At 45.9% G+C, this 26,097-nt stretch overlaps 1 protein-coding gene across 4 annotated transcripts in view; it reads left to right on the top strand.

Annotated features, from left to right (window-relative positions):
* Positions 1-17,262: 17,262 nt before the first annotated feature.
* MYO5B (myosin VB) overlaps positions 17,263-26,097 on the top strand; it is a 356,389-nt gene continuing 347,554 nt past the window's right edge. For 2 of the 4 annotated variants that reach the window (XM_050944628.1, XM_050944626.1), the window contains exon 1: positions 17,263-17,353. In XM_050944628.1, coding sequence (XP_050800585.1) covers positions 17,327-17,353 — 27 coding nt within the window. In that variant the 5' untranslated portion in view covers positions 17,263-17,326. Of the gene's footprint in view, positions 17,354-21,428; positions 21,475-26,097 lie in introns of those variants that run through there. The other 2 variants (XM_050944629.1, XM_050944627.1) reach the window with 2 other exon arrangements.

Below are 26,097 nucleotides of genomic sequence, written 5' to 3'. Positions count from 1 at the left end.
GAGTCAGGGCCTAACCTACCTGTGACAGGCTCCTGTAAGGGAGAAGGAGCCAACCCAGACACACATGGGTGTCTGTCTGGCAGGCAGGCAGCTAATGAGGCTGATAAAGGGATACCAGTGCTGGGGTGGGAGTTTCTGGAGACAGGGAGCTCTTGAGGAAATGTGCTCCTAAGAGAGCTGATAAGGAGAGCCCACAAGAGTAGGGAACCTAGAAGGTGTGCTCCTGGGGACAGGGAACTCCCAGGACAGCTGATCAGGAAGGCTCATGTAAGCAAAGACTCTAGATGTGCTTCTAGAGAGGGGAGATTTCTAAGGGCAGAGTTACAGCTGGCAGCCCTCCAAGAAGGCCTATTCCCTGCAAAAGCATCTCAGACAGTGGTGAGAAGCACAGCCCATCAAGAACTATGTGCTGTCCTAGAGAAGGGATTCAATTGATAGATCTCGGCCAACTCTGGCTCCAGGGAAGGATTCTACTGAGGTAGCAGCAAGAGGCCTGACTCCAGGGAAGAGTGCAGAGTCAAGAAAACTCTGCTGATAAAGAACCCTGGTAGAAGGAGAGGTGGACTCAGGTGGGAATAGATAAACTGTCTGACTCCCAGCTAAGACACCAGGTGTGCTTGTATTCTCGTTGGGACACTGATTCATAAACTAGACCTCTCAGAAAGGGTTCTGTTCCTTATGTAAAGCCTCACTGAACTTACTGATGGCACATTAGGGGAAACTGAGACAGAGAACACCTATCTACAGGCAGCGCAAGGGCCAGCGGCACACTCCATAACATACCACTAACAGGATGGTAAGATTCTTAAAGCAAAAAAACTGGAAAAATGTCAATACGTGGTTATATCCACCGCAGAAGAGTTTTGGCAGTGGGTTGATGGGAAGCTTCTCTTCTCCGTCTTTGGTTTCCATCCACAAGTCCTCCCCAATTAACACCTGCTTCCCCTTCAGAGTGGGGTGGCTGAAGAGTGACAGCTGCTGACTGAGGACCTAGCTTTGCAGGCAGCAGTGCAGAAGTAAGAGTGGTAATACCATACCATGCCATCCTTACACTTGTGCTACTGCTGGTGGCAGCTGTGCCTTCAGAGCTGGGATCCCAGCCAGCAGCCACTGCTCTATGGCTTCCCAGCCCTGAAGGCAGCGCCACCATCAGTAGCAGTGCAGAAGTAAAGGGAGTAGTACCATAACCCCCACCAACAACTCCTCCTTTTTGAATCGGGATCTCTACCTTTACCACAGTGTAAAATTTCAGATTTAAATAGCTGAAATCATGAAATTTATGATTTTCAAAATCTTATGACTGTTAAATTGACCAAAATGGGCTGTGAATTTGGTAGGGTTGTAAGCATGGGATAAATGTCCTTTCCTAGGGGGAAATCCTGCACCAACATCTATATATTTTTGCTAATGCCTTGTCATCCACGCCTCTGTCTGGGACTTAAAAAAAAAAAAAAAAAAAAAAAAAAAGGATTTTCTCTAGTGTTTTACTTCATGATTGATTATGTTTTAATAATGAACTGAGAGACACACAATGCTTTGTTTTTCTGTTGTATTTAGCTTAAAGGAAGGGACATACCTGGGTACAGTCTAGACTAATGAGCATCTGTGCCACCCTTGCACTGCAAACTTGGGTGCCTTACAATGCCTTCCTGAAGGAGTTCCCACATGGGCCACTCACAAACACCCTTCCAGTATGCAAACCACACCCTGAGTGTTTCTGTATAACTGCAGCCTGGGTTATACAGCAGGGTGACCCCAACATACTTCCAGTCTTAGATTTCCTCCCCAGAAATATATGTCCCAGCCCTCTCCTGGAAAATACATATTTATATAAAAGTCTGTTATTTTTGTAATAGAAATAACATGCACACATCTTGCCACCCTAAATGGAGTTTTCCAAGCACTTCAATTTATACACACTGGATTAGATAAAACAAGTTTATTAACTACATAGAGAAAGATGTTAAGTGAGCACAAGTAATAAGGCATAAAAGTCAGAAATGGTTACAAGAAAACTAAAGATAAAATGCAACTGGTGTCTAACTTAAACTATGTTAAATTCAAAGCAAGGTTTTCTCACCACATGCTCTCAGCAGTCTTACTGACTGAACTTCTTAGATCAGGACTCCTTCTCTAGACCAACAGCTTCTTACTTTGTCCCTGCAGGCTCAGTGAATCAATGTACAGGTGGGGAGCCTTGAGGCGTTTGTCCTTCCATTTTATAATTTCAGTCTCCATTTTGAAAAACATTTCCAGCTGGGTACCAGGAGACAAAAAGTCTCTAGGGAAGGATGTTCCCTGCCGCTTTTTTCTTCATCTGTTTGAGCTTCCTTTGGTTCCCTTCCTGCTTGATGCAAATTAAGCAGAGCACACATTCCTTGGTTTGAGACAGTTTGGAATATATGTTAACACTGCCATGCACTGGAATCTTATAACTTTACATACAATGTTGCCACACATATTTTATCAGGATGGTACCAATCAGCAAATTGAGTTTTCAAATGATACAAGGCATGCTTTGTACAATGATTATTACAATAGTATGTAGGATGTGAATACAGGGGTATGTTTTATTACAGCCCCCATATATAAGGCAGCAATCCAGTTCGTGAATGGATAAAATGGGAGGCCAAAGTCAGGGTACTTTATCCTAAAAAGAGAAGCACATTGCCTCAAGTCATAAAACAGGAGGTTGGACAATCCATCCTCCAACCTGCAAATGGTCTGGAGACGTCCAGGAAGGGAGGGAGTAATCAGCCAATAGAAAAGCCTCAAGCTATTCAATTTCCTAGTGTAGGCTAATATGGACCCATTCAGCTCAATGAGCTCTTTGAGCAACTCATAGCTGATGATGGATGAAATCAATGTGAAGAGCAAAACTTGGGCAGGAAAGATTCACTTTATACGCTTTGGACACACACACCCTTCTCTGCCCCCCAAAATGGAGGCTGAAACCAGAGAATGAAGACCTATTTGGCCAGAAGGAGGTGGATTAAAAGTTGGGCTCCTAACCAGTGGTGAGATTGTGGGGCAGGTAAGAAAGTAGTAGTTCTCTGCTCTAAGTCTATCCACAGTCCATGAGTTTCTGGATGTTTCTACTAAAACAAGTGGCACAGTGAACTAGTTAGGTATTACAGTCTTCACCACTAAAACCTCATTGAGATGCCTGGTGCAGGTAGCACCAGGTTTAGAATGAAGTGCTGCCTTCTTCCCATCACACACAGCCTGAGGACAACGGCTGAGAGAATTCTACCACACTAGGGTTGCCAGTCCTCCAGGATTGTCCTGGAGTCTCCAGGAATTAAAGATTAATCTTTAATTAAAGATTGTCATGTGGCAAAATCTCCAGGAATTCATCCAACCACATTTGGCAACCAGGAAGGCCAGTTTGGAATAGCTTTGTAGCCATGACTGCTATCATTGTTAATGAGGTGTAGGAGCAGCTGGGTCTCTTGTGCATTCCTTACTGGTGAAGGTAAGGCCTGTGAATCTATATGGTGGCCACTTAAGCCCTTTGACCATATTAAGTTACTGTTTGCAGCCTACCCTTCCACTCCTCCATGTAGAGAAGCCATAGCAGTTCTGCTGTGTCCAGACTTCCATTCATTTGGGGAGAGATGTTTGTGCAGTGTTGGGTTAGATTTATAATTTTTTGTAACCAAAAGGGCTGGAAACTTTCACTCTCTTGTTTTTAATATAAGTGCTTAGCTTGTGCAGAACCCCCTGGACCACTAGAGAAGAGCTGATAGAATGTATCACCATTGCATACTGGCTTATTCTTATCACGAATAGCAGACTTCTAAGGGTCTGTCTAGGCTGCAGCTGGGGGCATGCCTCTCAGCCCAGGCTGAGAGACACATGCTAGTTCTGCTCAAACTGGCATGCTCAGGGCTGGATTAACATTTTGTGGGCCCTGGCACCCAGGCCATTGCCCTGCCCCGAGGCCCTGCTCACCACGCGCTTCTCTCTGTCCCCGAGGTCCCGCCTGCCACTCACATGGAGGGTAGGGGGCAGAGGAGTGAGAGGTGGGCAGGGCCTCAGGGGCAGAGTGCGAGGGGCCCAGTGCCACAGTGCCATTGACACCATTGTAAACCCAGTACTGAGCATGCTAAGCAATGTGAATGTTACAGCGTCTTGGGCTAGCCATCCCAGTCCAGACCCAACAGGTTGAGTGAGGTTGTTCTTGGGTGGCTGATGGCTGTAGCTGGGCCCTGGTAGGCGCAACTATGTTGATGGAGGAATGCCTCCGTCCACATGGCTACATTTGCTCAGGGAGGTGGTCCTACACTGACTGAAAAACGCCTTCCGTCCATGTAGGCTGTATCTACAGTACAGGATTAGGCTGATATAGTCTCCACAGTGTAGACATACCATAGGAAACATACATCAAGTCATAAAATGAGTGACAATGAGAGCAAGATAAACCAGTTGCCAAGAATTAATTAGATCACTTATTAATTAATATATCAGTCACTATTCACAATGATGAGAAAATAACAATCAATCAGTAAAAATAATATTAGCGTGATGGGGCAGAGAGGCCCCGTATCAGCAGAGAAGGGGTTAAGGAGAGCCTATGAGCCCCGCTTTGCTCTACCTGCAGCCAGTGCCAAGCCTGGAGGAGGAATAAAAGGAGAGAATCTGGTTCAGTTCAGGCCTGACTGGGCAGGGAGGACGGAGCTCTGTCTGAAGGGAGCTTTGCTTGCAGACTTGCAAAGATAGTCCTGCTAGCCGGAGCAGCTACTGGGGAGGAACAGCGGTTTGGGAGCCAAGCTGGAAGGAAAGGGTAGGGGTGTACTGGAAGCTGGGGGACTGGCCCAATATTGAGTTACATTTGCTTTTTATTACTGTACATTTTGGGGTTGAGCTCCCCCCATATCCCCACCATCAGACACAGATAAGACTGAAGGGATGACTAGCTGGTGGACCAGAGCCTGCCTCAGTGGACTCCAGATATAGTCTTCTTCCCCCTGACCCCCGCTCCCCCAGGAGACCCTTGGCCGGGTTCGGGTGTCTGGAAGGTCACCACAAGGGGTCACTGTTCCAGCCACACTATTACAATTATATGTGTGTGTGTATACAAATACAGAGAAATAACCTTTTCAAAGCTAAAATGGAGGTTTGTTTAAAAAAACCAAACAAACCCTGATCAGAAACGTTTTCATAAAACTATCATCAAAGCTAAATGAATACCATATTTAGTTTGAACTTAATTATTCCCTTTCAGTGTTTGCATCTTTTCCATTGCAGTTTTTCAGGGTGTTTCTGAGGCAGCACAGCTCCATGCTGCCCTGTACTCAGGGCTGATTGTATAAACATCATCTAGCCTTAGATGTGTTAAGAATAAACTGCTTCTGTATGTGTTTTGTGTTCTCAGATTACAATGGGCACTGAACCAACAGTCTATCTATCTTTCAAGGAAACTCTATGGATAGATTCTTATCTCAGTTAGGTGTGTGAATCTAAAGTAACTTCATTGACCTTAGTTGAGTGACTCCAGGTTTATACTAGTATAAATGAGAGCAGAATCTGGCCTTGCAATTTTAGTCCTGCTGAGGCAATTTATAGCACTGGGTACTTCTCTCTTCAATTTTATCCTCCCCTGTTTCCACACACAAAAGCTCTGTGTGAACCTACAGACAGAAGAGAGAACACTACACCAAGCTTAGTCTCCCGTAATACTAACTACAAAGTAGAGTAGATGCTGCGTTTTGGTCAGTGCTTTGACTTCAGTAGACACATACAATAAGAATATGCTTCCCATGTGTAACTGGGTTAGGGATTGTTCATAAACTTGAGAATTCTGCAACCACCGAGAGAGGAAGGATAATTCAGTGGTTAGGCTGTTAGCCTGGGATTTGGGAGACGGTGATCAATTCCCTTCTCTGCTGCAGACTACACATGGGCCCCTGAGCAAGTCACTCTGTATCTCAATTCCCCAACTGTGGCAAATGGGAATAATAGAACTTTTCTACCTCACAGAGGTGCTGTGCAGAAAGCTACTTTAAAGATTGTGAGATACTACAGTGATGGGGGGCCATCAAAGTACTTGGATACATAGAAATCCCATGTTCACTGGTTCGGTGCAAATTATAGGTTCAGAAGAAGAAGCAAGATTCATATAGTTAAAACAAGTCTAAGGTGATGGTCAAAACTCCCAGAGATCTACTAGGTCCTAATCTTGCAGGCAAAACTCATGAATTTACCCAAGGACTCCAGGATCAGATTGTAGTGGATTCAGCTGCAGAAGACTTGAATTCCCACTTGGTAACTGGAAGGAGCGCAATGTAACGAAAATCTTCTGAGAGAAGGCATGTGTCTTGTGAACAGCACCAGCGGGTCTGGTGCCCTCATGGATCGCATACTTAAAGTGATTCCAGTTGGGATGGGCATGTTCCACCACAGTCAGCTGAACATCCGAATGTAGAGGCTGACAGCTGTAATAGCACTATGTAAATGCCCCTTAAAAATTCTGTCCAGCTGAACAATGCAGTGAGTGACATTTCATGTCAAGATTAAAGAATTTCAATTCCTTAGTCCTATTGATTTCCACCCCTTTCTAGTTCCTTTGATCTTCCTAGTTCCTGCAGTGAACCGGACAAGTGAATGCAGTTCAAGGTTTGCTCACACCTCATGTTCTAAACAACAATAACAATTATATGTTAAAATTATAGTATAAGTGATGTGCTGGGTCTAGGATTATACTAATCATCATGATATTGGCTAATACTTAATCTTTTTATAGTGATTTACAACTCCAAAGCCCCTTAAAGACATCATAACCTAACTAATCCTCGCATCACCCCCATTAGTCAACTATGTATTATTCTCCTCATGAAACTGTTGAACTGAAGACTCTTTTAAACTAAGCATTTAGTATTGGTACCAATTAGTGTACCTGTAATCTAGCCATGTTACTGCATAGCCAGTCCTTAGAACACACTTGGCAATAGTCAAGAAGAAGTCCGACTGTTTAGGATGCAGGTGTTTGAAGACTGTTTGCGCAGTCTTTACCTGTTGCGTGTGTACATAAGGACTGAGGCATTTAAATATACATTTTACTATTCCTTCATCATCAGAATAGCTGGACACCTCACATATGTTAATGAATTGATTATCACAACACTCTTCTGAAGTAGGGAAATATTATTATCCTTTTTACAGATGGGCAAGTGAGGCACAAAGAAGGTAAATGACTTTCCCAAGGTCACACAGGAAGTTTGTGGCAGAGCCAGGAACATAACTCAGATTTCCTAAGTCTCATACCAGTGTCTGAATCACAAGACCATAATGCTCTTAATGAGCTCTCTATAGCTACAGCTACACAAGAAGTGCTGCAGTGGTGCAGCTGTACCAGTGCAGCTGCGCTGCTGTAGCACTTCTGGTGGAGATGCTGTAAATTGATGGGACAGAGTTCTCTCGTCAGTTCAATTATTCCACCTCCCATGAGAGGGAGTAGCATTGTCAGTAGGAGAAGCTCTCCTGCCAAGATAGTGCTGTCTTACACCAGTACTTAGGTCAGTATAATTTACGTCGCTTAGGGGTGTGGATTATTTTGGCTGGGGGTGAGGGCTCTGGGTGGGACTGAGGATGATGGGTTTGGGGTGTGGGAAGGGGATCAGGGCTGGGGCAGAGGGTTGGGGTGGGGAGGTCGAGTGCTCTGGCTGGGATTTGGGCTCAGGGGTGGGACTGGGAATAAGAGGTTTGAGGTGCAGGGTGCCCCAGGGCTGCAGCAGGAAGAGAGAACTCCCCCCAGCCCTCTCTCGCCACAGCAGCCCAGGGCCGGGGGAGAGGCACCTCTCCCTGGTTGGAGCAGCTCCGGGCCTGGGAGAGAGGCGCCTTTCCCTGCCTGTGTGGCCCTTGATATCCTGCTGCGCAACTGCACAGCTTAGAGGAAACTTAGTCCTGGACCTCTCTGCGGCATTCAACACTGTTGACCACACACAAGTCAGTAACAATTGACATCTGTTGTGGACCTCCCTGCAGAACACCAGAATTTTCGGCATGAGAAACAGCAGGCGTCTACATTAACAGGGTGCAGCTGGGTTGGGTAATTTTTTTTTTTTCTGTTTTCCCCAACAGCACTGGCGGATCACTGAAGACCTAGCTGTGTGTTTTCCATCTGGTTTGAATTGTATTTGAATTTCGTGTATTGGTTTTGATTGATGGAAGGCATTGGTGGCTGGGTGGAATTACGGAAGACCAAGGGGAAAGTGAGGATGTACTCTGGGACAGCGAGGCTTGCTTTATTCCTTTGCTACATGGGCCTCCTGCTAGTGTTTGTGTTTTGTTGACCAGTTGCTGTAACTCTGGGTCTGAATAGAACCTTCTGGTCTGAAGGAAAAGAGAGATGGGCCACTAAAATGAAATGCAAGCAAATTCAGAAGTGAATCCCCCCTGTTGGGCCCCATCATGCATGCCCTCCCCCGTGGCTGTCTCTGGTACCCCTAGGAAAGGGCTCTGTGGAACAGATAACATAGCAATGGGCTGTCTTATCTTGTGTGGGAGCTGCAGGGGAAAAAACATTTATTCTAGCTGCTCCCTTGGCCCACTTTCCTCCTTGCCTGCCTGGTTTCCATTCCCAACCCCTGGTGGAGCTCACACCATATGGCTCCTGCAGTGCTTAAAGGACAGGGGATGCTGTCAGGCAGGCAGCTGAGCCTCCATTTGCATAGGCAGGGGAGATAGATGTGTGCATGACACCTCCCCCTCTCCCCCCTTAGACTCCACAGAGCTAAGGGGGAAGATCTGAGCCCCGTATCTATCACCAGCAAACCAAAGGCCTGATGTTCTGAGCCGCTGATCACCCTCTAACTTGGCTCCATTTGAAGTTGAGGGTGCTCATCACCTCACATGGTCCCAAAATGGCTCAGCTTTTTCCTTCTCTACGGTGACCATATTTCCCTATGCTGAATATGGGACGCCTGGTAAAATTACTTGTATTCCAGCAAGTTCAACAGCAATCAATCAGACCTATGCAGTACAAATTTGATCCCCTATTAAAAAGAAATAATCCATAGTTGGATTCTTTTTATTTACCTTCTTATCTTTAAGGCTTTAGGGTTCACATGCAAAGAGGTGACATACACACACACTCTCCAATACACCTCTCTCACACAGGGTGGGCGGGGGTGACCAATTGACTTGACCCTCCCTGCCTGGTGCTCTCCACCCTCCATGCATGGCTCAGCCTCAGGATGGACCCGCCTCTCCTGCTCCCTGGTACCATGTCTTCCTGAGGCAATCCATCCCCAGATTTCTGCCAGGGTTCACACTACAATGTGGCCAGCAGTAGCCTTTTGACACTCTGGGGGAGGGAAGGGACCGGAGTTGCTTCCACCACAGGGGAAGAAGAGATGGGGAAGGGATGACCTGGCCCATGTCTTTGCAGAGCTCACCTCTTCTCTCCCCCCACCCTTCCTGTCTGCACTTTTTTTTTTTTCCAGAGTTTAAAGGATTTTAATGACAACTTTGGAAAGAAACCTTGTGCTATATGGTAACACGCTAAAAGAGTGGGGTGGATTCCCTGGGCACATAACATAGACAGCCACAGCCCTTCTTAAACAAGAGATATTTGTTAGAGATGACAGCAGCATGCTACAGACAAAACATCTTGGTTGCAAGGCAGCTAACACCTCGAAGCTGCTGCTGGCCACCGACATAACCCAGCTGCCTCCTGTCCTCTGGCTACAGCATGGGCAGGAAGGGGTGAAGCCCTATGGATGCACTGTGCACCAGGGCCCAGGGCAGGAGCTTCAGAGAACCTGGTGAGAGAGGTGGCTCAGCACGGTAGGGTGCCTAGGGGATAAGCAGCCCCACGCTCCCTGGGAGCAGGACCCGGGAGGAGTGTGTGAAGAGGGTGCTATGGAGTCTGCAGTGTCGGGGCGTGAACAGGCTGGAAATTGCTTCTCCTCCCTGCCACTCTAGAGCTTAGCTGAGGGATGGAGAAGCTGTCTTGTGCCAGTGCTGTGCACAGCTTTGGACCACACAGGGCTCAGCTCCTCCTCACCAGTGCCTCAGGCTGTAGGGTCTTGGGTTTTCCCAGGGCACCGACCCAGCCAGAGGTGGTGGGGGAAGGAAGGCCTGCCATCCAGGCTGTTGGTGAGCTAAGCCGACCAGGAGCTGGTTCTCTGCACAACGCTGGGAGCGGGATGCACTCTGCCAAGGGTGAGTGGAGGATACGGAGGAACAGCGGGGCTGAAGAGGCAAAGCAGGGGGAGGATAGCGAGAGGAGGAGCACATAAAGGGCTGACGGGTGGGCAGCAAAGGCGACATGTAACCACCCGCTGCCTGACGCCTGCCTGCACTCACTGTCCGCCGCACCTCACAGCGCGCAGCCAGTGCTGGCTGGAAACAGGACAGGGCAGGGTCCTACTGGGAGAGAGACAGCATGCAGTGGGGGTTGTGCCGAGGGACCAGCAGGGGGAGCAGCTGGCCCTGCATGCTGATGCTTTGCCCTGCCACCAGTTTTGCACACCCACCCCCAACGTTGGCCACTGGACCCCCTCCCCCCACACACCCACACCGCTGGTGGGCGGGTGGACCTGCCAGTTCTGATGGGGGAGGAGACAGAAAATACAGGACAATTTGCCCATTTTTAACAAAAAATTGGGACACCTGCAGAAGGGCTTAAATTCGGGACTCTCCTTTTAAAGATGGGACATCTGACCCCCTATCCTTCCCGAGTGTTCAAGAGATGGTTTCTCAAGATGCTGTTTAAGGGGTAAGCTCGACGTTCACATCAGACATCCTCAAAACAAGTGTAAAGGTTTGATTCCAGAGTGGAAAGAAATTTTTATTTTCCTACACCAGATGGAAAAGACAATTTCCTGTAAGTCAGCACTTTATGACAAATTTCTGACTTCTTTTTTACTTAAAGTTTTAAAGAATAATAAACTCAATTTAAAATTATGTATTGCACTAATCTATATTTCCTGTGACTAGCTGTGCTTTGCATCTGGGACATTCTCTGCTCCCTCTCCATCTTAATTCTTGTTCTTAAATATTCTTGTATTTCATATTTCTTTTCCATATTTGATTTAATGGAGGAGCAAGAGTAAATGGAGTTCACATTAGAGAGGGCATTTGGTAGTACACTTGCAATTTATTCAAATTCACCTAAGGCAGAGTTTCAAATAGTATGATGGATATTAATCTGGATTTCCATGGGAATCGCAAAATGCATTACAAGAAGAAAAAAAATACAGGGTATGAATGAAATATACTGCCCCATTTAATTCCCACAGTGGAGTTGGTGCAATTCCAGTTAGGGTGACCAGATGTCCTGATTTTATAGGGACAGTACTGATTTTTGGGTCTTTTTCTTATATAGGTTCCTATTACCCTTCCACCCCCAGTCCTGATTTTTCACATTTGCTGTCTAGTCACCCTAGCTGTTGCCCTCAGGAGCACTAGATTGTTGGATTTGTTCCCTTCAGTCTTAAAATCCTACCTTGTGAACCAGAGGCAGGGCCTATCAGAGGGGGGGCCAGGAGGGCTATTTGGCCTGGGCCTCAACCTCAAAGGGACCCTCAGATTTAGACACTTGTTAATTTTTTGGTGTTTGATTAGTTTTGCAACTTGTTTTTATACACATCCCCATCAGACCAAACAGTGACACACACACTCAGCTTAGAGCTGCAAATTTGAGCAAATAAGAGAAATATTCAAATTATGTCTCTCCTTTTTTTTCAGTACCTTATTTTGTTTTCATGTGTCATCATTTCTTATTTTTATTATGGCTAAGGGCCTCAAGCTGGAAGTGGCCCCGGCTCTCTGGACCTCTGCGAGGGACTGGCCAGAGGTGTGATGTTGTGATCCCTTCTTTGGAATGTAAATTCATAATTCTCAAAACATGTTTCGCCTCCGTATGGGGCCACTTCTCCTTGCAGCTGGTGCCTGCTGGATAATAGAAAAGGCTGAAGGACAAAAAGTGCCATCCACTGACACATCCCTTTCAAAGCGTGGGTCCAAATAAAGAGAGCTGCAGACACTGAGGCAACCCAGAAGAGGGCATACAAAAGCTCCAGATAAAATGTGTTTGAGATGGGAAGCTCCTGCATTACTTTATTCACAGCAGCCTTACTGTGCTCACAACTTTTCCCAGCTGCCAGCCTTGCTGAAACATCAGGATATGCTGCGAAGGCTCAATGCATACTACTCCAATGCAGCAATTGTGCAAAGGGCGGGATTCAAGAACAGGATGAGGTGTTGCTGCTAAGGAAAAGAAAGGAATTGACATTGCCTCAAGGGATGAAGAGTTAAGGGAGAAGACAGTAAACTCAAATGTTTGCTGTGGTGAGACACTGTCAATATATTAAATTAAGGCAATACACTGAGGCAATGCAGCAAACCGCATCATCTACAGTGGTTTAAAGAAAATTCCCTGCAGTTAGTGAAGGAGTAAACAACTGTGGCAGAGCACGAGTCCTAATAAGCACATTCTTTGCCCCCATATGTAAAGTCTTGGCAATGAAAATTAATAATACCTTACACTTCCATAGCATCTTCCTTCCCAGGATCTCAAAGCATTTTCCACCCATTAATTAAGCCTTAAACACTCCTGCAAGGTGCATTTTATTATTCCCATTCTACAGTGGAGGGGATTAAAGTAAGGAAAAGTTCAGTGGCTTGCCCCACGTCACCCAGCAAGTCAGTGAACGAGCTGGTAGCAGCACCGCAAACTCTTGACTCACAGTATTGTTGTTCACCCAGTAGTCTATACTACTTTCCTGAGGAAATAATAGTACATTCTAATAGTTTCATTTAACTAGTGCCTGTCACCCAAGAAGCTCAAAGCACCTTACAAAGGTGTCTGTATTTTACAGGTGGGAAAACTGAGGCACAGAAAGTCTAAGTCACTTGTCTGTAACCTCATCGATAGAACACAGGACTGGGACTTGGGAGAGGTGCGTTCTCTTCTTGGGACTGCCACTGACTTGTTGGATGACCTAAGGCAATCAATTCCCCTATCTGTCCCTCAGTTTCCCCTATATTGTAAAACGATAATAATGATACCGACTTCTTTTGTAAAGTGCTTTGAGGTCTACTGATGAGAAGTGCTAGAAAAGAGCTAGGTATCATTTTTATTAAGGTCCCATAGTCAGGGCCGGCGCTACCATTTAGGCAATCGCCTAGGGCGCCAGAATAATTGGTGGGCGACGTTTTGCCGGAGGGGGCGGCAGGCGGCTCCAGTGAAGCTGCCGCAGTGGTGCCTGTGGACAGTCGGCTGCTCGCGCAGCTCTGGTGGACCTCCTGCAGGCATGACTGCGGCAGCTCCACCGGAGCCGCGGGACCAGCATGCGGGGCGGCGAAATTGCCATGCGCCTAGGGTGCTCAAACCCCTAGTGCCGGTCCTGCCCATAGTGAGTCAATAGCAGAGCTGGGTTGGAAACCCGTCTTCTCCTTCCTAGTCTGCTGCTTTAACCACTAGACCATGCTCCCTCCATAAGGAAATGCTACACAGGTCTCTTATTAGTGAGGCAGTTGGAAGATCTTTCCATTGCCATTGCGAGCCTCTCCCCTATTTTACAGTACTTGCCATTACCTTTAGGATTAATAGAGAAAGTAAACTTTAACTCTGGATGCTACTGCTGCAGTCTGATTGTCAGCAGGACAAAACGGTGACACACCTAGCAGCTCTTTGAGCGACACACGATCTTAAAGTAAGTGGGCATAACTCCATTGGAGCCACTGGTAGCACTTGCTTATACCACGGATGAATGTGGCACCTTGAATATTATAATCCTCAAGCTAGTGATCTTAGTTTTGTTTCTGAAGAGGATTAGTTGGAATCAGTTGTCCCATGAGCCCAGATCTGTGTGCTGTCACCAAAACTTCAGCTCTTCTGATGAAAACACATGGAATCAGTTCAGGTCACTCCTGTGTGGGGCCATAAAACATATTGTACTTGGCAGCGCAAGGCTGACACCCAGCATTGCTGTTGACATTCACCTCCCAGAACAAGGAAGGCCCAGTTTTAGTCTCACCTCCCATTGTGAGTCAGACACAGGCCCATCCTTCAACCTCTTGAGATCAACCCTGGAGCAGTACCACTACTGCCCAGCAACACCAGAGTGGGCCGAAGCGCCACACCGTTCCTGCTGAACTATTCCAGTGCCATATTGGAGGAATTACAATGTTTCTTTAAAGAGATTGCCATCACAGGGTTCTCAGTCTCATGCTCCCAGTATGAGAGAGGGCAAAACTCCACAGAATGGCTTTATGGATAATGACCTTATGTTAATTCGTATAGTTTTATTACCTGTGGTGTTTGCGAAATAGAAGGTTACTTCCAAAACCTATTGTTCACCCAAGGGCTGCCTGCTGTCGAGAGGCTGCAAAAATGTGTGTATAAACTCGAGACCTGATCCTTTTATCCCCGATCTTCTTAAGCTTTATTCAGGGGGCATTTGAGTCGTAAGACTGAGATCTCCAGTCCCCTCTGCACTGCCCTGACATTGAACATTTGGACATTGGACTAGAATGTGATGAAATGATTCTGAAAAGGACTCTTTTCAATTCTAACGCACCAGCTCTGTGGTGAAACTGACCTAAGGTCTCTGTTCATGTTTCTATGTCTAATGACCTTTGAGCCAATACTGTCTTTTCTTCTTTTAGTAAATCGTAGTTTCGTTAACAAGAATTGGCTGTCAGCAGGTATTTGGGGAAGAACTGAAGTATCATTAACTTGGTGGGTGATGTGTCTGATCCTTTGAGATTGGTAGAATTCTTTATATGATGATGATTTTCAGGAATCCCCATCAGAATCTCAGAGGATATTTTCCCACCTCAGGTATCGTTAAAGACTTGCCTCTGTTGCCACTCTGTCAAATCAGTTATTTTGTTACAGTATCTCCCGTACCATGAAGGGTTTACAGAGCTGAATGATGCGTCATGCCTGTGCCAGCGAACTTTCAGTGAAATTAGTCTGTAATTAAAATCCAAAGTTATTACCCATTAAACTTGACAGCAATTCCCTAAAAACCAAACCAAAACAAAAAAAAAAGCAAAACAAAAAAACAAAACTAGAGTGACCAGATGTCCTGATTTTATAGGGACAATCCCGATTATTCAGTCTTTTTCTTATATACGCTCCTATTATCCCCTGTCCCGATTTTTCACATTTCCTGTCTGGTCACCCTACCACTAACACAGAAGATTTTTAAGCCTGTGAGGCAGAGTTAGGGGAGTTCAACCATCCTGTGCAGTCTGGTGCAGAGAGCATGAGACTTAAGACTGAGAACTGTGAGAGCGTATCTTCAGATAAGGAGATTTAAAGGCAAAGGCTTATCACTTACTAGCAATTTTAAGTATCAGAGGGATAGCTGTGTTAGTCTGGATCTGTAAAAAGTGACAGAATCCTGTGGCACCTTGTAGACTAACATACCTCAAAAGGTTGGTTAGTCTATAAGGTGCCACAGGACTCTGTTGCTTTTTAGTAATTTTAGGGAAGAGTGATAGGAAAGTAGTTTTCCTTAAAGTACTGGCTCAGTATAGAATCAAGCAGCCAAGAGGCAGTTTTCAGTGGGCCTATACTGCTTTTAGAATGGTTGGTTATCAGGGGAAAATAAACAAAATTCAAAATGAGATGGAAGAAGAAAATGAGAGAGCGAGAGCATTCTGGCTAATGATACCAGAGCTCTCAAATGTACCTTATTAGACCCAGCAGAGGAACAGAACCCTGCTCATTTTAGATACAAATTTACCATGATAAAGGCTGTAATATAAATAGATGGCTAGTTACCACATTGCTGCCTTGTTTATCAGTATAAAAACCCGACACATCAGCAACAGTCAACTGAATAATTTGTGTGGGCTGTGGGGGTACAAAGATCATTTAGGTGGCATCTAACAGGTATCATCCTTCCCACACAGGATTTTAAAATAAAACAAACAACTTGCCATTTGATGCAATCTGGTGCTTTCTAAAGAGCAGGTGCTGATTCATCTCTCACAATGGCTTTATGCTAATATAACATCACTCATTTGAGTGGAGTGATTCCTGGTATGCTTACACAACTTCTAAGAGAGAGCAGGTTAAGACTTTTTTGTCTACTGAACTATGCTTAGGAAGCAGTAGTAAAAGCCACTCTAGGCAGGGATTGTTTAGCACAGCTTTTGCAAGATTTGCTAGACCAGGCACAAAATCAGTTCATTTCCAGCTATTTACCATGGTGTTCCATGATGGGGAGGGGGGAGATGTCAAACAAGCAAAACAAAAACAAAACAAAAAAAACAACCCAAAACAAACCCCAAAACCCTCAACCAAAAAAAAAAAATCAAAACCAAACAACCCTCCCCCAAACCCTTCCCAATAACATTTACTGGACCATCCACCCCCGAAACAAACAAAAACAATTTCCCAAAACACAGTCTGGGCAGGTAGGACTTCACAGGACAGGCTTAGCAGCGGGCAGATTTGGGGAGGAACAGTCTCTGCTAGAGGCAGGGCCAGGGGATGCTGTAACAATGTGTACAGTGGGTGTGCTGAGAACCATTGAACCAAACTGTAAACCCGGGATATGGTGGGAACCCCTTCAAGGCAGGGAGCGCAGCAGCACCCCCAGCACCAGCACCTAGGGGCAGGGACCATCCTTCCACTTCCATCTGAACCTCAGCGATCCAAACGTGACCGTGACATGTTAAACGGCAAACGGGGTTATACTGCAAAACTTTTCACGTGGCAAAGAACAGAACCTCCCCCCCATTATTTCGAGCAACTTCCCCGACTTGTTCCATTTTGCCGGCCGGCGGGGGAGGCCTGGCTAGGGCTCCCCAACCCCTCGGGAGGAGGGAGGGGGCTGTGATCTGGCCAGCAGGTGGCGGCCCTCGCCTAGGTGCCTGCCCTGTGCGGAGAGAGCGCGCCCGGGAGCGGTGGAGGCAGCTGGTCCTAGTCCCACCCGCGGCACCTGGGAGCAGAAGTGGAGCCGGGCTGGGCGCGCGGCTCGCCCCTCTTCGCAGCTCGCCGAGCCGGGCCAGCAGGCTCCGGGCTCCCCCGCACCGCCCCATACCTGCGCTGGGAGCGGCGCGCGAGGCGGAACTGGACCTGCCGCTTCCACCCGCCTCCTCCTCGGATTGATCAATAACTTCAGCCGCGGCGGCGGGGGCGAAGGTCGCAGGTCGCGTCCGGCTGCGCAGCGGGAGAAGCCCCGGGGCGGAGATTTGAGGACGCTCCCTGCAGCCCCGTAGCTATGTCGCCCGGCGCCGTGTGAACCGGGACCCTCGGCGCTAGAAGCCTCGCGGCTGGGCTGGACCCCCCCCCCGGCTTACCGCGCCCTCTATCCCCGGCTGCGCCCCACGCCCCTCCGGGGGTCCCGGCCAGGACATGTCGGTCTCCGAGCTCTACACCAAGGTGAGCGGCGCGGGGAGTCCGGGCTGACCCGCGGCGGCGGCCTTGGAATCGGAGACTATAACCGCCTCCCCTCGGGGGACCCCTGCCCGCCACCGTGCGCGCCTCGGGGAGGCCCCGGGCTCGCTGCGGGCCGCGCTCCGCAGCCCCCTGGAGCGGGGGTTCGGGAGCTGCCGCCTTGTTACCGGCTGCGTTAGTTTTCTGGACACCCGAGCCGGGCTCCCCCCTGCACCTGGCCGGGAGGCTGCCCGCTCGGGCTGCGCTGCGTGTCTTAGAGCCAATCCGAACTTCTGTTGCCGCGACACTGGAGGGCGGCGGCAGGATTTTACCTGGAGTCCCGCACCTGGCGGCCTCTCCCCGCCGCGGTGAGCTGGGCACCCGCAGGGCCCTCTCGGCCTCCCCGGGTTGCCGCTCGCTGCCTGTTCCCTGAGGCGCGGGGAGCCCTGCAGCTCCTTCCCCTTGGCTGCCCCCCACCTGGGGTACCTGCCCCTAGAGAAACTTCCTGCCTCTGCCCCGAATGCGCTGTGCCCCTGCCCTGCAGGGCCATCTCCTTCCTCCATGCCAGCTGCAAGCAGCTCCTCACTGCTGTTAGCTGGACCATGCCCCCCGACCGGCCGTTCCCTCCCCTGCTCACCCAGTTTATTGCCCCCTCGCCCCTGCATCTCCACCCGCCCCATTCTGCAGAGCCCTCTCCCAGTGCGCTGCATGGCTCCCCCCTTGCTCTTCTCTGCTGGCCCCTCCAGGCCGTCTCTGCAGGACCATCGTGGTGACAGTTTATTACCTCTAAAAGGCTGATGTGGGAGAAGGGCTGCAAGTAATTGAGTGTGGGGGCTCAGGGAGTATTAATCGGTATAAAAGCCAAGTTACCATGAATCAGTCACTTTTTCCTACCAAGTGGTGTGTAAATTTATTGTGCTACAGACCTGATTTAATTAATAGGGGGGGAAGGGGGGTTGGAAGGGGGCAGAATAAGTTTAGAAGGAAAAGGCTGATGGTTGCCCCTGAACTTGGCAGGATCAGGTAACTATGCAAAGGTTGGGCTGAGTCATAGGCGGGGAACAGCCCAGAACAGGTGTGCAGAGGAAGGGAAATGTCAGAGTTGTTGCTGCAGTGACAGGTTAGGGACTGGTGACACTTCCCAAACAGTAGCAAGCGGTATGTGTTGGTGACAGCCTTTACATTTAATATTCTGTCTGTTTGCTTTGCTGGCTCTAAAGCAAAATGCCCCTCTACCTTCCTCTGTGCTGGTCTGGTGAAGCAGGCTGGGCCCTGGCCCTCTCCTCAGATGATTGGATCATGGCCTCCTCAGATGATTGGATCATGGCCTGGCACTGAGGGTGTTTACTCCTTACCATACAGGTGGAGTGTGTGCGAGTCATTGAATCTACCTGGGAAACCTGCAGCAGGCTGTCTGCACTGGGGAAGGACAGAGTCCCACTGAAACAACCACCAGAAAGAGATTTAGGCAGCATTTATTTATTTATTTGGGGAGGGGACATCAACTCAGCAACTTTTGACCATCCTCCTATTATAGTTTAACCCCCTCCAAAAAAAAAAAATGGATACCCTCTTTTTCGTAGCACAGATGGGGAGGGTACAGAGGCTCATGTTTCTTACTGTGTTTTTATTGCATCAGGCACCTACATATGGTTTCTTAAAAAATCACTTTTTTTTTTTTTATTTGAAAGAAGCCTTGTCAATATAAAATGAACTGAAGTGGGGACAGCTTAATGATGCAGTCTAGTTGAGATTGAGTCTCTTGCCTTATATTGTCTGTGCTGTCTGCTGGAGTGAATGAATGTTGTATGCCCTCCATGGGATATTCTCAGAAATAAGATGTTTCTCATGAGGCCAGACATGAGCAAAACACTTTAGCTTTGGTATATATCAGCATAAGTAGGAACATAAAACTTATGACCTGTATATTCAACAGGTTTAATTGACAACTTCTAAGCAAAACAAAATTAAACAAGCTTATAAATTCCAGAAATGGTAAAACTAGGCAAAGCAACATAAAGTAAAATCCATGAAATGCTGCTGTTTTAACCCCATACTATATGGTGGGTATTCTATTAAAAGAGAAAAATTTAACACATTCTATGTGTTTTTTTTTTGTTTTGTTTGTTCGTTTAGTCATATCTCATTGGATTGTATGTACTATTGTCATATGTGAAGTTATGAACTTTGGTTATGTATGGGTCAGCAGTGTGCCCTTGTTGCCAGGACAGCTAATGGCATATTGGGCTGCATTAGTAGGAGCATTGCCAGCAGATCAAGGGAAGTGGTCATTCCCCTGTATTTGGCACTAGTGAGGCCACATCTGGAGTATTGCATCCAGTTTTGAGCCCCTTGGTACAGAAGGGACGTGAACAAATTAGAAAGAGTCCAGCAGAGGGCAACAAAAATGATCAGGGGGCTGGAGAACAGGACTTATGAGGAGAGGCTGAGGGAACTGGGCTTGTTTAGTCTGCGGAAGAGAAGAATGAGGGGGAATTTGATAGCTGCTTTCAACTACCTGAAAGGGGGTTCCAAAGAGGATGAAGCTCTGCCGTTCTCAGCGGTAGCATATGACAGAACAAGAAGTAATGGTCTCAAGTTTCAGTGGGGGAGGTCTTGGTTGGATATCAGGAAACACCATTTCACTAGGAGGGTGGTGAAGCACTGTAATGGGTTACCCAGGGAGGTGGTGGAATCTCCTTCCTTAGAGAATTTTAAGGCTTGGCTTGACAAAGCCCTGGCTGGGATGATTGAGTTGGGAATTGATCCTGCTTTGAGGAGGGGGTTGGACTAGATGACCTCCTGAGGTCCCTTCCAACCCTGATATTCTATGAATTCATTTGTACTGGGGTTGTCCTCTCTTGGTTTCATGGCCAGTCACGTTATTGATACGTATTGTATCCTATATAAACTCTCTGTGTGGGAGACACCCACTCATAGTGGATGGGTGGGTGTCTTTGCAGACATTGCTGTTTGGTTTTTGGTTTACTTAATGTTTATATGCTAGATGTTTAAGGAAAGATGTAAACAGGAGAATAGTCACTCTCAGAGGTGGTGTTTGAGTGGGCTTATCCCCCACCCATCTAACTGGATACTCTTTCACTTCTGAAGTGTTTCAGGGGGGAGCGCGTGGCGGCAGGCGAGTGCTGGCTCTCTGACCTTGTCCCTTCCTAATCCCTATGAAGTTCTTCTACCTCTATGGATGTGCTACAGGGGTTGGACTCTGCAAGTCAGGAGGAACAGGACTAGGGAGATGGCTATCCCATGGACCATGCTGTCCTTTCTCAGAACCACACAGGTATTACCCAATGAAAGTCATGCTAACCCAGTCTGCATGATCTTGTTTTGTTCCTTCACTATGTAAACTTTTCCCACCCATTCTTCTATCCCAGAAGGGAATGGGTTGAGGGTTGCAGTGAGCAGGGAGTGATACAGGGACTGAAATATGCCTGGGAATCAGGAAAAAGTGTGGTGCCCTCAGCCTCTGTATGGATGATCCTGACTTTCAATGGATGTCCAAGATGCAATGATTGGCTGGAAACTTTGTGACTGGGCTGTAGTGGAGTTTCTTGTCCCCTATGAAATTTTCCCCAAGAAGATGATAACTTACACTATAAAAAAAGTTTGCACCTCTTGAGACCTCTTTTATGTTGTTGAAGCAGACCTGCCAATATTAGAAGACTAGCAATGGGAAACATTTGGAGAGGGACGTGTTCCCATTTTAACACTCTTGGTTTACATTGGTATAGGGGAGATTTTTTTGTAGGGAAAGACTGGAAAACTGTAAATATGGTGTTATATGACAGTTTCATTTTGTTTTTCATTCTCCTCCTTCCTGTTTCAGCTATTTAAGGTTCTTCACCATGTACCAAACGTCTTTCTTTAGGAGAGCCATCCATTTACATTTCACTAAATCATTTGAACTGCAAGGGTTAGCAAAGTTGTTTTAAGCCAAGTATTGTGATTCCACAGTCTACCAGTTGCTTGTTATACCAACATGCTCACTATGGCTGAGCACAGGGTGGGTACAAGAGTTACTGAAACCTTCTGATTATGATAAGTGGTGTGATATAGGGGGACTTTCCTGGGCTTTCTGTACTGGGATGAATTCCACCCTTCCTGTACAGGTAACTTTGGACCTGGGTTTGATGCATTGTACTGTAGTCTTAGTCTGAGTGATCAAAGCCTTTATGTGATTTGTTAGTCAAATATGGTTTTTGTTGGATTAACTGAGACTTATAAACCAAATTTTTTTGATCAGTGGATAAATACATGGTACAAACTGCCGAGATTGCAACTATTAAAAAAAAAATTCTGAAAATTTGGCATCAAACATGCCAGTAAGCTAAAGGTACTGTAATTGTTTAAAAATATGAGCAAAATATTATTATTTTCTGGTTCCTGCTATTACGAAGAATTTTGTTTTCTGATACTTAAGGGCTATGCAAGAAAAATTCACTAGCAGTATTATCAAAACTCACCTCTAATTCTTACATTGCAATGAAAAGAAAATAAATAAGTGATCTTCTTGTACGTAGTGTTGAGGCTACCTTGCCTAGATGCTGACAGATGTCCAGCATATGCTTTACAGTTGGATAAAAGCACCAGGTGATACAGAAAGCTTAGTGCTGATCGCTCTGTATACTATTGACCCATACTGCAAAAAGAAAATTGGTGCGTAAAAAATTAATTGTTTCATCTTTTGGAGCATTATTCCCTCACATGCGATAACTTGATGGGGAAATAATGTCTGCTGCTCCAACTATTATAACTACTGTGGGGAGTAGCTAACTAAACAAGATGTAATAAACACTGGAATAGTTAAGGGCCAGATTCTGCCACTTTGTACATTATTCTTTGATTTAATCTTTACGCCTTAGTCCTGTTGATTTCAGTGAGTCTACTGGAGGGGTAAGGTGCTTTTCAGCATTAGTATCGGTGGTAGAATCTGGCTGTAAATAAACTTCATTATCCTATGCCTGGTAGGGGAGGAGAGAAGTTAACTACCGCTCGCTGGATGAAGATCAATAACATTTTCTTCCTAGTTAAGTTTGTTAAACTGTGTTTATAGTCAGGATAGAAACACTGACCATTAACTATAGCTGTGATATGTGCTTATCTGTAATGTGGACGTTTTTATACAATTCTTTACTTTTGAAAAAAAGTGTATTTTAGTGTAGGAACAACATCAGTGTGCATGTTTGTCAGCTAATTGTCATGACGGAGCATACCGTAGCAAAAGGGATACAGAGAAAATAACTAGGACTTTTTCCAGCTCATGTTTCATCAGTGGAACAAGCCTGATGGGTAAAAGGACCAGTGTAATGAATTGTCTGGCGTTCGAGGAGGGATATTGCTGATAAAGAAGGACATAATTGGCAACAATCTAGATCTTTCTTTCTCCTGGATGTGTTATACTGCTTTTATCAAATTACTTTCCATTTTAAATAGGAAATGCTTGTTAATATTTGCAGTGTGGGTAGTGTCCAAAGTCTCCAGTCAAGATCCGGGCCCTACTGATCTAGGTGTTGTACAAACACGTATGAAGCTACAGCCTTTGCTTTGAAGAACTCAAAGTCCTGAAGGAGAGATTTGAAACACATCCTCTTCCATGTTTGAAGGGATGTGCCAGTAATTCCTGCTCCTCACCAGGTGCTTTCAAAGGGCCGGATGGTGAGATGAGCTGTGATGTGTTTTGAATGTTGCATGTGCTGTGCACCTCTCAGGGCTGTAGGTATTTCTGTCCTCTTTAACAGGGGAACATAAACTTTGTCTTGTTTTTTTTAAATGAGGAAAGCTGCTGATTGTGTGTAATGAATATCAATTACTTCTTTCAGGCAGAGAATCCTGTCCCTGTGCTGTGATGTTCATGGTGCTTTATAAACAATATTTCAGTGGGTGAGAACCTGGGGAATATTCTTATTAAAAGCTATAAATATTGCCGGACATGGACACATGAAAAGTTGTATGTAGCTGGCCTACAAGTAATCATAGAATATCAGGGTTGGAAGGGACCTCAGGAGGTCATCTAGTCCAACCCCCTGCTCAAAGCAGGACCAATCCCCAACAATCCCCAATGTTTGCTGGAAGGGTATAAAAGTGCTGACATTTTAAACTATTGGATTTTTTTGCTTTGATTGTTGTTAACGCGGTAGCTCAGCAGTCACTGGAGTGGAACCAGTTCTTTCAAGGAATCTGTTCCAGTTGTCTTGCTCGTACATGGCTCTGAATGTCTTGCAGGCTCTTGAGCAGTGGATTTTCAAGATCAGCTGTGCAGATGAATTCTGTGCAGTATTGGTACATTGTTTCAAGGTTATGGAGGCATGCTGGACCATAATTTTGAGAGGCTGCCTTTTTTGGCTGTCAATGCTAAGTGGATCCAGGAGGAATCATGAACTATAAGGGCTGATCCTAGGAATTTTTATGCATTCCCTGGATTCAGTGGAATTGTTTGTGTGATAATGTCTAACTTGTGGAAGTAAGGATTTTCAGAATTGAGTCCCTAGAACAGTGAAAGACCTGTTCGGTTGCTTATTCCATGCACCAGGGGTGACAAGTCCAACTAAAAAAGCAATTTATTTTTCCTTAAATGTTTTGATTATTGTAAGAAGTGCACCAAAAAGTGCACTTATCGAAGCCTGACAGCATGACTTGACAGCATGATCAGAACAAAAAAGAAGAATAATAGCAAATTCCCTGTTAGTAGAGGACAAAAGCCTAATCCATAAATAGCATCAGCTTTGTCACATGTAAAAGACCTGGCTGTGAGATAATGTCGTCATTGCCTTTCTGGGAAACTAACATATTTCCTTTAAAAGTGTCATTTGGTGCTTATATCTCTAATTGGGTTTTGATGATTGGAGTTGAAATCCCAAATAGCAATCAAGTTTAGGCTTCTGAACTAATGTAAAATGGTTATTAAGGTCTTCTATAATGTTGCTAATAAATTACTGCCATCCTGTGTAGATGCTGACATGGGGAACTCTCTTTTCTGTTTTGTTGAGGCCCTTCTGAAGTGATTTGGGTTTGGAGTAAAAGTCAGTGTGCTGTTACTGTTAAAAAAACAGCACAATCTTAATGACAATTAGCAGTTCAGTACTGGTAGCTACTCTGTTGATTTAGTTCTAGTGGCCTATTTGTACACTCGGCAAACAAATCTCCAAGCACAAATGTTTTTAATACGCATCGCTGAGTTCATAAAGATTCGCCAGTCGGAACACCGAGGGCCTGATTCCATTGTCACAGTCACCACTGTAGCTGCACTGATTGATACTGGGGTAAATTGGGCCGCAAGTATACACATCAAGGTTCTTGAGGAACTGTGCAAGACAACCTGTGTATCCGACAGAGAGAGCCCTAGATGCAAAATGTTGTTGGAAGGTCTGTTCTGAATCTGAACGTTGCAGCTTAGATCTATCTTTAACATCAAAGTAGAAAATGCAGAAATTCAAATTCAGTGGGTAATAGCCCATGTAATGGAGACCAAACCTGTTTTATTGGAGGACTCATCCTATGCTATTTTTAACAGGAAGCTGTTTGCATGACTCACTATTGAAAAGTCTCCTATGTGATGTCTTCCCTTAATCCACAAAAGGCATGAGGTCAGCTACTGACTCCACACTTGTACAGACATCTTGATTCAAGCGTTATAGTAGGTGTTGGCGTTCTGGGTCATAATATCAGTCCGTGAAAGCCCCCCACTATGGGGCTGTGTCCTGTGCTACTTACTGGGGAAATCTTGGCCTATGATTTGGCTGGATTAAGGAGTTCAGGGTTGACCCATGCAGAGCAAAACAAAGATCTACTCAGCAGGTCATTCCTGCTGGTTCTTTGCAATGAATCAGTTGGAAAATGCTTCACATAACTTACTAGTAGTTATTAGATTGTTTGGGTTTTTTAAGCCAAGAAGATTTTTACTTACATTAACATGCCAAGAATGTTTAAAAAGTCTGATGCCATGTTAATAGGTTTGAAATGGATGCATTGCTGTCCCAAACTCTGTTCTCCTTTGAATTTCAACATCTCAGAACGGTTAGTGGAGGTAATTGTCTAATGGCATGTCAGCTGTCACATGGCTTGTAGTTCGGTTTTGCACTTCTGTTACTTATAGCACATGAAGATCTCATTAAAGTCTGCAAATAGTCTTGTGAGGGTTGGTAAGTGCAAATGGGTGAACCGAGACACAGAAGTTTGACTTTCCTATGGCCATATATGGAACCACTGACAGATGGAAAGAGAGTGTAGCTCTGCTGATGTCCAGTCTACTGCTATAAATATGTACAGCTGTATGCCATAGTACCAACTTATTTGTACTGCAGTTAAGTGATGTACAATAAGGAGATTTTAGGGAACATGTATTATCGCTTCACTTTCTCAGGCAATTCTTGCTAAGTTTGCCTTTGTCTTAGGTTATGCCCCCACAGAAGCGGGGAGGTGTAATTTTTAGCCCTCTGCTTGAGCTAACACATGCACATTTACCTAAGCTGGGAATTGCATCCCCCATTTGCTGTGCAGACATACCCTTAGAAAACACACTAGGCAGGAGAGAGATTTTTAGCATCCTAATTAAAGGGCCCAATAGTGTCAAGGCAGCCAGTGGCTTGTTAAGCTCAGACAAGCATGTCCATGATACTTGGCCACAATTGATCCATATGAGTTACCGGCGTACGAGTACCTCTGGCTTTAACTTGTGTGACAACAGTCCTCAGTTTTGTTCAGCAGAGTGGTGGGGGAGACAAATCTGCATTTGT

The sequence above is a fragment of the Gopherus flavomarginatus genome, chromosome 3 (assembly GCF_025201925.1).
Source record: "Gopherus flavomarginatus isolate rGopFla2 chromosome 3, rGopFla2.mat.asm, whole genome shotgun sequence".
In the NCBI taxonomy this organism is placed as follows: domain Eukaryota; kingdom Metazoa; phylum Chordata; order Testudines; family Testudinidae; genus Gopherus; species Gopherus flavomarginatus.
This window is presented reverse-complemented; position numbering and strand designations above follow the sequence as displayed.